This window comes from Prunus persica, chromosome G2, assembly GCF_000346465.2.
Source record: "Prunus persica cultivar Lovell chromosome G2, Prunus_persica_NCBIv2, whole genome shotgun sequence".
In the NCBI taxonomy this organism is placed as follows: Eukaryota; Viridiplantae; Streptophyta; class Magnoliopsida; order Rosales; family Rosaceae; genus Prunus; species Prunus persica.
The window spans coordinates 23,064,908-23,078,154 of record NC_034010.1 but is presented as its reverse complement, the minus strand read 5'-3'; the positions used below and the strand labels follow the sequence as shown (position 1 = coordinate 23,078,154).

The 13,247-nt window shown below is 37.8% G+C and overlaps 3 protein-coding genes across 3 annotated transcripts; all 3 read right to left on the bottom strand.

Annotated features, from left to right (window-relative positions):
* On the bottom strand, positions 29-4,351 carry LOC18786351 (probable alkaline/neutral invertase F). The gene is made up of 6 exons (XM_020558631.1): positions 4,225-4,351; positions 3,515-4,140; positions 2,564-3,001; positions 1,682-2,240; positions 682-1,012; positions 29-389 (listed from the first exon to the last, which is right to left on the bottom strand). Exons 1-5 carry the CDS (start codon positions 4,349-4,351, stop codon positions 720-722), a joined length of 2,043 nt encoding a protein of 680 aa, XP_020414220.1. The 3' UTR covers positions 29-389; positions 682-719.
* LOC18787186 lies at positions 7,675-8,831 on the bottom strand. Its single transcript, XM_007219740.2, has 3 exons — positions 8,757-8,831; positions 8,536-8,617; positions 7,675-8,396 (listed from the first exon to the last, which is right to left on the bottom strand). Exons 1-3 carry the CDS (start codon positions 8,829-8,831, stop codon positions 7,675-7,677), a joined length of 879 nt encoding a protein of 292 aa, XP_007219802.2.
* LOC109947433 lies at positions 10,631-11,711 on the bottom strand. The gene is made up of 4 exons (XM_020557412.1): positions 11,655-11,711; positions 11,513-11,578; positions 11,332-11,365; positions 10,631-11,223 (listed from the first exon to the last, which is right to left on the bottom strand). Exons 1-4 carry the CDS (start codon positions 11,709-11,711, stop codon positions 10,631-10,633), a joined length of 750 nt encoding a protein of 249 aa, XP_020413001.1.

Below are 13,247 nucleotides of genomic sequence, written 5' to 3'. Positions count from 1 at the left end.
CCAAAATTATAAAACACTGCCCAAGAATCATATCCATACTGAATTTGGTTTTATCTCAGCAGTACATGAAATGAAACAAGACATGAAATATCACCACATAAGGTCCAAATATCACCACATAAAACTAACAAGAACAGTAGAATCATTCTCAATACATTGTTAACTGCCTATTTAACTAAGGATGTTCCTTTGCACTGTTAAGGGCCAGCTTCTCAATTTCTCTTTCAGGTTGCCTTTTTTATCCAAAGATGAAGTCTTTAACACAACCTTCAGCAGACTCTGTCGCCCTCTTAATCTGCCATCACAACTTTGTGCCATTGGCCTTCGAAACACTTAACGTACACCAAGTATAGAAATTATTCAACAAAACCGATATCTATCAAAAGAACCTATGACAGTGCAAAGGAAAATAGGAGGCAAATTCCCACCATAAAAGCTTGAAATACTTAGCCAAATAATTGGTAAGCAGAACAATGGCCATGTTGCATTACTTTCCAAAATGCTTATAGACCATTTACTATTCAAAGCCAGATATTAAGAAACTGCAAAGGAAAATGCAGGGGCTGTATATCTCAGTAGCATACTAGCAAATCATGTTAATGAATCACAAAACTGCAACTCAATCAGTTTTATCAGCTAGTTTCCCTCCAGCATTCATGGGTAAAGAGAAATCTCATATACCTGTAATGCATCATGTATGCTGCTGCCACTGGTTTGACTCAAAAGGAAGCGGAGCGGGTGAGCCTTGGCTTGGCTATCTTCTTGTCCTCTTCAAGAGAGATGAGTGAAAGATTGGCTGGGTTCTCGATCATCAGTTTAGCTAACAGATATCCGGAGATGCTCCAAGTCTGGTACTTCCTCGCTTGCTTCCCGATATATCTCCCTGCCTTGCCGTCATAGTATTCTGGCCACCCGTCCTTTGAGAGCCTCTGCTCCACCTGTTCAATTGCTCTCTTAGCAGTCTGAGGCCTCCCCGTCTTGATACATGCTGCAGTAAGCAACCACAGCAGTGCTACAAGACAGATGCAATAACATTAACCAATTGTTTTAGAACAAACACATTCAGAATTCTGTGAACAAGCATCAAAATATCATGAATAGCACAACCATTTGGCACGCTTTCCCAAATTACATTCAGAAATGTATCCCACAACATTTATATACCAGAAGATTTCGATTGGAAAAGTGGTTACCATCAGCAAATAAAGACGTTTAAAATAAAAGATACTATGTCAGGTAAGTAGTACTTGTAGCGTTTTTTTTTGGACGAAAGTAGTACTTGTAGCTTAGTTTAATAAAAACAATAACTAGCCTACTCATATAAAGTGGGTACTAATGTTCATGAAATGTAATTGAAAGGTCTCAGTCAAATAGAACTAGCACTAGGCTTCAAGTAGCAAAATAGAACTGCAAATTGTAATATCAAGCAAATAGACACAGGGGACATTATCTGAAAGATTTACAAATCAACGGAAACTAACAAAACCAGCCTTGAGCCACCAATATTTAAAGCAAAAACTTTTATACTTTAATGGTGAAAATGACTACTAGAGGTGCTAAAATGAATAAACATAGCATGTAACAGAGACAAATCAAAACAAGACATGAACAAAAAGAACAGAAAAGATAAAGAGCTAATGCAAATAGCACATTGTGATAACACCATCTCCATGAGACTTACTTGGCCAAGAGCCACCATTGTGATAACTCCATCTTGTGTTCTTTGGATCAAACCCCGTGACAGTCCTCCACTCATGTCCCTCTAATGCTGGGTATACAATTTTCAGAGGCATCTCCCCGATCAAGTCCTCCCACCGCTCCTCAATCAAGTCCATAATAGCTGTAGCTTGCTCAGGTGTTGCTAGGGAACTAAGGATGGCAATACAATTCCCAACTAAAAACCACCTGAAGTCCATCCGAGCTGGGCTAACATTGCCAATCAAATACCCTCCTCTCAACGGCATGAAATCAAAAACCCAGTCAGGGATGGATTCTGGAATCACATTAAACTTGTTGACTGCAGTATGGGAATACTCCTCGGTTTTGTAGCGGTATATGTTGTTTAGCTGTGCAAAATCAAGCCAGTAATACTTCTGAATGTGAAAGCTTAGAGCTGTGATGCGCTTATCTATCCGCTTAAGAAGTTCCTTACCACCAAGCTCTGGCTTCAACAGTTGCCTTGCACACCTCAATGCGAAGTAGAAAAGTGACTGAATCTCAATTGGATAACCATAAATCCCCTGTTCAAAAAGCAAGCAAAGTTGGTGAAATTCAATTCATTGGAGCCTCTAATTCTGTTATCCCTTGAAGTCAGGTATCAAGTTATCTTATAAACAATCTGTACGCCATGAAAGTGCAAAAATGACAATCTAGCTTTATCTAGCTGCCCAAATGGCGGTTGTGGCAATATTAAATCAAGCTTTCAACACATATATGTGTGTATTAGTACGTATGTATATATGTTTTGTCATATACAATGCATATGGCCTTTTGGATTATTTATCCATACTCATACTCATTATACTATGCCAAGAATCCTAGAAACAAAAAAGAAAAGACTCACCATCCTCCTATCAATCATGCTACAGCCATCTGCACAGAGAAGTGTCGGGAATGTGTCAAAGCCATCTGACAAGCATAGGTTGAGAATTAGTTTCATTCCCTTCTGCACCTCAGGAAGCTCTGCCAGTGTATGGTCACGAGTGCATTTGGTGTATGATCTCAGTAAAATGATCCACCAGAACCCAGAATCGACAGGAGCAACTCTTCCAATTGCGCTGCCACCAAAATCTGCAACTAAAGTTTCCTTCCCACGATATTGATCAAAGAGAATCTTAAAACTTGCAGGCATAACACCTTCTCCAAGTGTAAAATTATCAATCCTCTTCTCCCAACCTTGGAGGTGGAGGGTCTTTAGGAGGAAATTCTTTACAATATCTAGTTCAGGGTCTTTTTGCATCAGGCAGGCCAAACCAGTAGGTACAAAATCTCTCACAAACACCTGCAGGTTCATATGATAATTAAATCTCTCACTACACATAAATTTCTCATCTTAGTCGCTATTTATTATGATTAATGCCTAACAATTTAAGCAATATAAAGGACATTACTTATGACCAAGTGATCAAATCTACAACAACAACAACAACAAACAAACAAAAACATATCAATTACATGAATGCACTGGATCAAATTTAATTTATCAAATCTCTTTTACACTAACATGGGATTCATATACCAGTGCTTTACCTAGATCCAAATGGTTATTGATGTACACAGCGCTTCAATTGCCTACCCAGTCTTTGATATATTATTTGTATAATGTCATCTATCAGCAGAGAAACTAATAGGCTAATTTGTGCCACAAATTATTAAACGCATGACTCCAAACAGACACAAACACTAACAAGTACTCAAATTCCAGTAACTAAATTGCAATTCATACCAACAGAGATCAAAGAGATATGTGCAATATGAAAACTAATCAACAATTAACGAGAATCGTTTGGTATACCTGATTGTAGTTCAAATCTTCGGCCATTGGATCCATAGCTGCAAGAGTGCCCACCGGCTTGCCTTTGAAGTACACGTAGGACTTCTTGAGTCTCTCCCATGCCTCCTCCACCATCGCTGTGCCCTCTGCCGTACTACCACCACCGTTGGATCGCATCTTCGGCGAACCTTCAACCTTCCAAAGTTCAAAGTTCTCAAGGCTCGCTCCCACACTTGGACACGGCTTCAGCACCCCTGGCTTCGCCACGCTCACACTATCCGAAACGTTGTCGTCGCACTGGAACTTCGCCGACTTCTTCGCCGGCTGCTTCTCACGCATTTCGTTCAGTCTCGGTGCATTGACATTTTCCAAAGATTCCATACACTTCTCGGAGCTCGCCATCTCCGTCGGAATTGAATCAGAGGTGATTGAACTTTCTTTCTCGCATGAATTTGAATTTTCTTTCTCGCATGAATTCGAACTTTCTTTCTCGCATGAATTCGAACTTTCTTTCTCGCATGAATTCGAACTTTCAAACAGTAAGGAATCCGTTGAATTCACACTTGAATTTGAACCTTCATTCTTCAAATAGTCGGAATCTTTCTCCGCCGTCTTTGTCTCAGGCGATTCTTCAGATACCGGAGCGACTTGTGGCTGAGGATCACCGGATGACGAGTCGGATTCCACAAAGAGCTGCGAGTCTTCAAGTTTCTTTTCTTGTATCGGAAAACGGCTCAGCTTCTCCGGCGAGACGTCCTTGTCTGCGGAGTTCTCAATTACCGCCGGCACCGGAGCGAGAGGCTGAGCTTCCTCTGCTTTCTTTGTTTCGGTGAGGAGATCTTTGAGCGTTTTCGCCATTCTCTACAAAATGGAGAAAAAATTTGAAACAGAGCTAGAAAATCAGTGAACAGAAACGAAAATGCAGAAGATTTTAGAGGAAGAAGCTGACGCTTTGAGTGCGAGAGAGAGACCTTCTTCAATTAATCTCGCAGCGTAGAGAGAAAAAGTGTGTGTGTGTGTGTGTGTGTCCGTACAAAAGTAGAGAGAGAAAGATAGAGAGAGTGTTGAGTTGGGTGTGCGAGTGAGGAAAGGATCATGGAGGGCGCTGGTTTCAGTTTGGCAGTTAGAAACGGAATTGAAGAGAGCATCTACGAGGACTCGTTTGGGAGGTGGGAATATTTTCATTTCTATGGGCGTATTTTCGGAAATCAGCATTACTGACCGTTCGTCTACGCGGGAACGCTCCCACGAGCCCAACAAGGATCTCCTACAATACTTCATTGCTCAAATTTTGGATGAAATGTAAACTATAATAAATTATCAAAAAGCCACTTTTTTTTTCCTGTATTTTGATGAAATTTTCACTTTCGTAGTTTTAATTCTGGAAATTTAACTCATGTAATTTTTTTTTTCTAATTTAAGGACATATTCAAATTTTCATATGTGTATTTGGTATATGATATCAGTAAAATGATCCAGCATAAGGCCTCATCATTTGGTCCGCGGGATCATGGGCCAATGGGAGCCCGCCCGGCCCATCGAAAAAAGCCCGATCCGGCCAGTTATGGGCTTTGAGATGGCCCGTTTTGGGCCGGGTTAGACTTGGACTTGGATATTTGAAGTCCGGCCCGGCCCAATTAAGCCCAAGAAAGCCCGGCCAGCTCACAAAAGCCCGGCCCGTTAGACCCGCATATATATATATATATATAATTATGTATAAATAAGAGTTTAGGTTTAGGATTATATCACTTAAATCACATATATAATTTGTTTCATTTCATTTACTTTTCTTTACTCATTCCTAGTTTATAATTAGATGATTAACACAGTAATTTGTGTCAATTATTTATTCATACCATCATTTAAAAAAATATTTTTTTGATACTTAGGATTTTTAAAAATTATTTCTTAAAACGTATTACGATCTAATTATGTAATAACCTCAAAAATAATACTTGGTTTTATTAGTTTTGTGAAAAATCTTATAAGTTGTGTGACTTTATTGGGTGTTCTATGAATTTGGTTTGAAGTGAAAATATTGGAATTAAGTGAGTTTAATCTCAAATTTGGACTAAAATGCCTTTATGATTAAGTTTATGATTTTTTTTGAATGAAGTAGGGCCCGTTTAGGCCCGGCCCGTTAGGTTTAGCTCAGCCCGGCCAAATGGGCTTTCTCAAGCCCGGCTCATAGGTTAGGCTTGGGCTTTCAATTTTCTAAAAAAACTCGACCCGGATATTTTCTCTCTCCTCTTTAAAGCTCGGCCCGACCCAACCCAAGCCCATTAAATTTGGGCCGGACTAGCCCGACCCGGCCCATTGACGAGTCAACAGCAGCAACTCTTTGCTACCACCAAAATATGCAGCTAATTGCAACTAAAATTTCCTTCCCACAATATTGATCCAAGTGAACCTTAAAACTTGCAGGCTGAACACCTTCTCCTATTGTAAAATTATCAATTGTCTTCGCCCACCCTTGCAGGTGGAGAGTCTTCAGGAGGAAATTCTTTACAATATCTAGTTCGGCCTCTTTTTTCATGAGGCATGCCAAACCACCAGGTACAAAATCTATCACAAACACCTGCAGGTTCATATGACAATCAAAGCTATCACAACACCAAAATTTCTCATATTAGTCACTTTGTTTCATTCATTCTATTTACAAAGGGTCCCCACTATCTTTCATTCAGTTATATGCACGTATTTCACCTTTAGCTAGTCTAGCAGAAGTTGTTCGGGGTTGATAAATTTTTCATTCGATTGAATTGAAGTTGAATTTAAATTATATGGTACGCAATCCATAAGTCGATATGAAACGGGCGTCAACGCTTACGTCACAGCCCACGGACAGGAGTTTAGGCTCATCTTGCTCGGATTGGTGGAGCTCATCTCTTTCCCTAACAAGATTTGTGCGTTGGAAGCTGATTTTGAGGCCTAGGGGGCCTTTTGCCTCTGCTAGGCTGCTGGGGTGGATCTAATAGTGGTGTTAGGGGTGTACATCAGTTCGAAACCAATACAATTTAGTCAATCCGCATCCGATCCAATATAGATTGAATTGTGATTTTTTCAATCTGATCCAATCATATTAGATGTTTAAATCCAATCCGATCCGATCCAATTGATATTGAATTGGAGTGGATGATCGGTTTTAATAATAATAAAAAGACAATAATAAATAATAAATATTTATCCTTATGTTTAATATAATCAAACATATTAAAAGATATGAATGTAAAATATAAATGAAATATTAGAGAAAATTATTTTGATTATATAATATCACTTCTAGAGTTTGGACCTATTTTTAACACCCCACTCATATGTGGTTTGAACTTGTCTTGTTATTATTCTAGTCCTTTAGTTGAGACAACTTATGCAAAGTAAAGTAGGGGATCAACTATATTTAGGGTATGTTTGGGAGTGCTATTGACATGTCAAAATACGATGGATGACAATCAAAAGCGCTTTTGATAAGTTTGGCATATATAAAAATTGCTTATGTTACAAAAACACTTTCTAGTGTTGCTTTTCTTTTTTGGACTCTTGATGTACATGTTTTACAGTAAGAAGCTTAATTTTGGAACTTTTGTGGGACAAATTATGGAATGACAATTTTGGATCATCATATATAAGAAATTTTGTTTTTTTGGATTTTTGGACGCGGCATTCAAAATTGATATCACTTTTTTTGGTTACAACAAATGGGATTTTGATTTTTAATTTGGATCAACTGTATATGACTTTATTATTTTTCTTCTTTTCTTTTTTATCGTTTTAGATGAGCATTAACACTAGTAACTTGGAATCTCTGTTGTTTTTTAAAGTTGTGAAACCATGGGTTGTCCAAGTTCAGATTGTTTTGAACTATTTTCTTCTGATATTAAGACGGATCGAGTTGATACAAAAGTTTCCTTGTCTGGGACAGTGATGCTTCTTTATACTCATTTCATTGTCCAAATTAATCGTAATTTCCTAAAGGCACAGACAAAGTCGGCTAACTAGTGCCCACTTCAATACACAACTCACATAGAACGAGCCAAAAAAAGTAACCAAACATAGAAATTAGGGCACTAAATTTTAGATTTTTGAAATTCCAATCATGTTTGCTTAGTCTTTGATATATAAAAAAAAAACCCCTAATAATTTCTTACATGAATTTCATAAACAAAATACATCCGTTGGGTTCATACGCAAACGTACTCTTCTTCAATCCTCAAATGATCCATCAACACTTCTAAAGTCAAAGGCTCATCAATATTGCGCTTCAACTTGATGTTCACATGCTTCCAAGAGGCAGGGAGCTTGGATAATATAGCAGATACATGAAATTTCTCACTCAACGTCATTCCAGAAGCCACAACTTCATCGAAAATGCGATTGAATTCTTGAATTTGCTCCACAAGTGGCTTTTCATCGACCATCTGAAAATCCATGTACTTTCTAACCAGATATTTCTTTGTTCCAAACATTAATTTTAGATCGTCCCACAGTTGTTTAGCACTTGTAGTTTTCTTTCTCTTTCCATAACGATGGAGGAGATCATCGCATAGATAGTTCAAGATCGTGCGAAGACCCAGAAAGTCATCCTTGATCCATTTCTCTTTAGCATCCTTCAATTCAGTAAGTCCTCCAGAAAATGCTACAGATCCTACAATAATGCTAGGGCATGGCTCATAGAGTACATATTCAACTTTTAATTCCTTGAGGAAAAACTCCATTCGCCGCGCCCAGATGGGGTAGTTCTTCCCATCAAGACGAACAGGGTCAATGGGAACAAGTTCTGGACGAGCAAGACCAGACATACCATATTCCCTTTGCTCATTATCACGTTCAGATCTCAACTTTGACTCAATCTTGGCGACCGCATGCATGTCTCGGGTCCTCTTATTCAAGTCTCTCCAGATGACTGAAAACATATAACATACAAATCACATGAAATATAATTTAAACAGTAACTTAATGAAAGTATATACATATTTCAACCAAAACCAGGACCAGGAGTCAGTAATTGCCATGAGAAAATAAGATATATTAGTGTATTGTACCATAGCCAGAAACCGGCATTCCATCTCTTCCTTCAAAAACTCCATAAAATCCCCCAATCTTCCATGGCGTTGGTTTTGGTAGCTAATAAAACAAGAGAATTAATTTAGATCACACACGCCCACTAAACACTCATATAGAATAGAACCAAAAGAAACCTATTATATAAGAATTCAATTTTCCTTCCTTTCCAAGTAACCAAACTTAGAAATTAGGGTTTCACCTTCGTGTCCTTGAGCTCTTCTCCACCGTTCCGGCCCTTGCCAGACGGATCGATTCCAAGTCGCTCTGTGTCCATGTCTCCGAGTGTTTTTATGCTTTGAACGTTTGATTTGAAGCCTTTATTATAATTTGTCAGGTAAAAAAATGGTTGATGGCATGATCCCTACCCTAATTTAAATTCTAGTAATTCCAAACATGTTGTTTGTTAATCCAAATCACGAAAAACCTGGTCAATTGGCAGCACGTATCCTATTCTTGTTGGCCACGTCAAAGTTAAGTCTCACAAATGAATGAAAATAGTGATTTAAATTAAGATTTAAAAAAAGATAGCAAACAGTGAGTGAAAGAATAATGCCTTGTGACGTGTTTAAGAATAAATCAACTGATTTACAATAAGCTTATCTGCTAATTATTCAAAACATGCCGACCTCACAATACCATGTGTCACAATAAATATTTACAGGGGAATTTTTGTTGATCTCTTTCGAATGTACAGTCTATGATCTAGAAGAGAGTTTACAACAGAGGACGATAGGGGAAAAAGGGAGGGCTTTTGGGATCAACACTTTGTGAGTTACTTAAGGATTGGCTACTTGTGATCACACCACTAAAAAAAAAAAAAAAAATCACACTAGCTATTGATGTTCAATTGATCATTTCTTGTCACACACGGTTTGGATTACTATAGGAGTGAAATTGCTTATATTAAAGCTACATGAACCAAAGTAAAGAATGGTTAAATTTATATATGCAATAAATAAAAGGGATTACTTGCCAAAATAATATTACGAGAGACATTGTACAAAATTATGAATGACCATCTTACAAAATCTTTAACTATTGATACGTATTTTGAAACTGAGTTCTGAATCTCACTTCATCCTTAACTTCAATTGTTCCAGCTAACTCCCCACATACAAATTATATGACTCATAATGCCTCATTTCCGTCTAGTCGTACAATAATCATCAATTGGGTAACATGGCACGTAAATGAATCCATTGTTTTACTAAAATGCATGCATCATCTGCAGACATGGGCTTAGCCAGGTTGGGTAGAGCGAATGTGCTCCCCACTCTGCATCTAAGTTCAATTTTCCATCCACGAAGTTTAGATTAGTTTAAAGTAGAATATCGCTTCTATCCACAAATAAAATGAAAAAAAAATTATAAGCTCATCCACTATAGCTATGATAATTAATTTCCTTGTTTCTCATGTTCATTCCTTATTATATATTTTATTATATATTATAGATTGTAATAATAATATTTTTGTTGGGAATTGGATAGGGATGGCAGATAACTGAGGATGGTATCCCTATCCTGAACCCGGCCTGATAATTGATGTATTTATTTTTAATTGATAAATTTATAATGTGATATAATATAAAAATTAAAAAGTTATCCTAAACTTTGTAAGATGTTAAAGCTTTGGACATTTTTATAGTTTTGTCCAATTAAATTGAGATGATTTTGAATGGTTGAGTGAAATTTAAGTGTTAAATAGATTTTACCCAGACGGAGACAAGAATGATAATTTCCCAAAATTTCATACACGGAATGGGGAGCGGACCCTGCGGTTGATGGATGTGAACACTAGTATTACTGCTCAGTTTAATTAATAAAATGAAATAAAAATATTTTTACTAAACTCTACACCTAGAAAGGTAACCTCAGTAGTATTGAGGTTGAATTTTCTCCCATAGGTGATTACAAACATGTTAATGATTAAACAAATAGTTAGAGCAATTGAATAATAATAAAAAAAATGTTATCAATTTTAAAAGAAAATCAAAGCATGGAAGGTCCCATTAAAACTCGAAACATGTATAAAAAAAAATCAAGCTTACTACTAGTTTCCTTTTCTTGTGATTAACTAATTGATGCGTGATTGTTGTTCAACAATCAGGCGATGAATTAGTTTTGTAACAGGCAAATGCTCCTCGCGCATCAACTCGATGCACACATCCTCCCAAGATGGGGGGAGCTTGGAGATGATTGCATTCACATGAAATTCCTCATCTATCTCCATTTTGTTACACCTAACCAGAGCGAAGAACAATGAATCCATTTCTTGAGCTTGCACCCACATTGGTTCCTCCTCCTCGAGCAAATCAAATTCCATGTACTTTTGAACCCGAGATTCGTGTGCTCCAAACCTCAATTGCAGCTCATCCCACAGTTGCTTGGCACTTGTTTCCTTCCTCCTCTTTGAGTAATGAAGAAAAAGATCATCACATAGATGGTTCAAGATTGTATGAAAACACAGGGTGTCATCCTCGTTCCATTTCTCTTCGGCAGCCATTGATCGAGCAATTTCTTCAACACTTGCATCTGTTTCTACCACAAAACTTGGGCGTGGCCCATAGATCACACCTCTAAGATTATCTAGGACATGTTCCATCATACTACATCTCCAAGTACCGTAGTGCTTCCCATTCAAACGAAGATTGTCAACGTCAACAAGTACTTTATCATGAGCACAACATGAACATGCCAACACAACACAACAGCAATGCAAATTAAAATACAATCATAACACGAAGCTAATGTGTATATATATTTGCATTCATTTACCTTTGGGAGTAACAACTTGATATCCATCCCCCCGCTGTTAAAAAATTAATAATTTAGATCAGAAACCCACAAACTAAGACACCATAAAATTCTCAAACTCTTAATTCTTTCTACCAATAAAAAAAATTCCTTCCAGTTCTTGCACTTTCCAAGTAAACAAACCTAAAAATTAGGGTTTTACCTTTGCTTCCTTCATGAGGTGCTCTGCGTAGCGTAGCATATAGTCATTGTTGGGTTGGTGTTGAGCCTATTATTGAACAAGTCAATTTTTCTTCAGTTTCATACACTTTCCAAATAAACAAAAGAGGAAATTAGAGTTTCACCTTCATTTCCTTCCCCTCTTCTCCAGACGGATCGATTCCGAGTCGCTCCGTGTCCATGTCTCCGAGTGTTTTTATGATTTGAAGGATACCAAAACACCTTTCGACATCTTTCCTGTATCCCTCTTGATAGGTAGCAAATAATTTTTGCTTCTGGGATCGGGGATTCGGAATAGATTTGACAAAAGTGGTCCACCTCGGGTAGATGCCGTCAGCTAGATAATACCCCGTCTGGTACACTGTATTATTGACTTCATAGGTGATATTGGGGCCCTGACCTCTCAATACATCGTTGAAGACCAGGGATTGACCCAGCACGTTGAGGTCATTTTGTGATCCTGCAACTCCGAAGAAGGCATGCCAAACCCATGTGTCGAAACCAGCAACCGCTTCAAGGATGATACTTTTTTGGCCTTTTCGATTTCCATAATCACCTTGCCAGGCAGTTGGGCAATTCTTCCATTGCCAGTGCATGCAGTCGATGCTACCAATCATTCCAGGGAATCCTCGAGCTTCGGCTTTTTGTAGAAGCCGTTGGAGGTCCCTAGGAGTAGGTCTACGCAGGTAGTCCCTAGTGTACAGAGTTTCAACAGCTTGACAAAATCTTACCAAAGCCTCCAACGTAGTGGACTTCCCCATCCGGGCAATCTCATCCACCTGATCAGCAGATGCTCCATACGCCAATATTCGTATAACAGCTGTAAGCTTTTGCTCCGGAAGAAGCCCCAAAACCCCAGCAGCATCACACTTTTGAACAAAGTATGCATCATAATTGCAAATATCATGCATGACTTTATTGAACAAATGAGGTTGCATTCTAAATCGCCTTCGAAAATCAACATCAGAGTACAAAGAAGTTGGGATAAAATAATCTTCCAAAAGATTCTTACCCCTAGAATGCCTATGTCTTTCCACATTCCGGCGGCGGCCGGCTTGTGAACTATGGCGGCGACCTTGGTTCTCTTCTTCTTCCAAAGTCACTGCTATGAGAACTTGCTCATTGACTTGTCTCTGCAACTCATTGACTTCATCTGCTCTACGGTTTCTCTCTCTTCTTTCTCTCTCTTGTCTCTCCAAGCATCTCCTAAATTCTTCCATTCAGAATGAATGAAGTATGAATTATAAACTCTCAGAAATGAAAATATAGAAAGATGTGGTGTGAGAGGTACGAGCTGAGACTCTGATTTTATAGAAAAATTTGGCAAGATAGACATGCCACGTGGCTTGATTTTATTGGATGAAAATCTTATCTGAAATTTGAAATTCATCCGAAATTTGAACCCTTATTTGTATGAAATTCAAATTTTGAAATTCATCCGAAATTTGAACCCAAATTTATCTGAAATTTGAACCCAAATTTATCTGAAATTTGAATTTTGAAATTCATTCGAAATTTGAACCCAAAAATTTATCTGAAATTTGAACTTTGAAATTAATCCAAAATTTGAATCCAAATATCTTATCCGAAAATTTTATCTGATTATGAATAGTCTTGACACGTAGGAATCCGAAAATCTTATCTGAAAATATTACCCAAATTAATTATTTTCATTAAAAAATAGGAGGAAAAAACAAAAAAATGAATAGTAATTGCCA

Bases quoted from the DNA above. Each gene is read 5' to 3' on its own strand.
- LOC18786351 (XM_020558631.1), bottom strand. From the start codon at position 4,351: ATGGCGAAAACGCTCAAAGATCTCCTCACCGAAACAAAGAAAGCAGAG. The intron at 4,141-4,224 runs GTTTTCCGATAC...CTCAGCCACAAG, and splicing joins CTCGCCGGAGAAGCTGAGCC to TCGCTCCGGTATCTGAAGAA. The intron at 2,241-2,563 runs GTGAGTCTTTTC...CTTTTTGAACAG, and splicing joins GCATGATTGATAGGAGGATG to GGGATTTATGGTTATCCAAT.
- LOC18787186 (XM_007219740.2), bottom strand. From the start codon at position 8,831: ATGGACACAGAGCGACTTGGAATCGATCCGTCTGGCAAGGGCCGGAAC. The intron at 8,618-8,756 runs GTGAAACCCTAA...TTGTTTTATTAG, and splicing joins AAGAGCTCAAGGACACGAAG to CTACCAAAACCAACGCCATG. The intron at 8,397-8,535 runs GTACAATACACT...ATATGTTTTCAG, and splicing joins AATGCCGGTTTCTGGCTATG to TCATCTGGAGAGACTTGAAT.
- LOC109947433 (XM_020557412.1), bottom strand. From the start codon at position 11,711: ATGGACACGGAGCGACTCGGAATCGATCCGTCTGGAGAAGAGGGGAAG. The intron at 11,366-11,512 runs GTAAAACCCTAA...ATTTTTTAACAG, and splicing joins ACCTCATGAAGGAAGCAAAG to CGGGGGGATGGATATCAAGT. The intron at 11,224-11,331 runs GTAAATGAATGC...CTCATGATAAAG, and splicing joins TCAAGTTGTTACTCCCAAAG to TACTTGTTGACGTTGACAAT.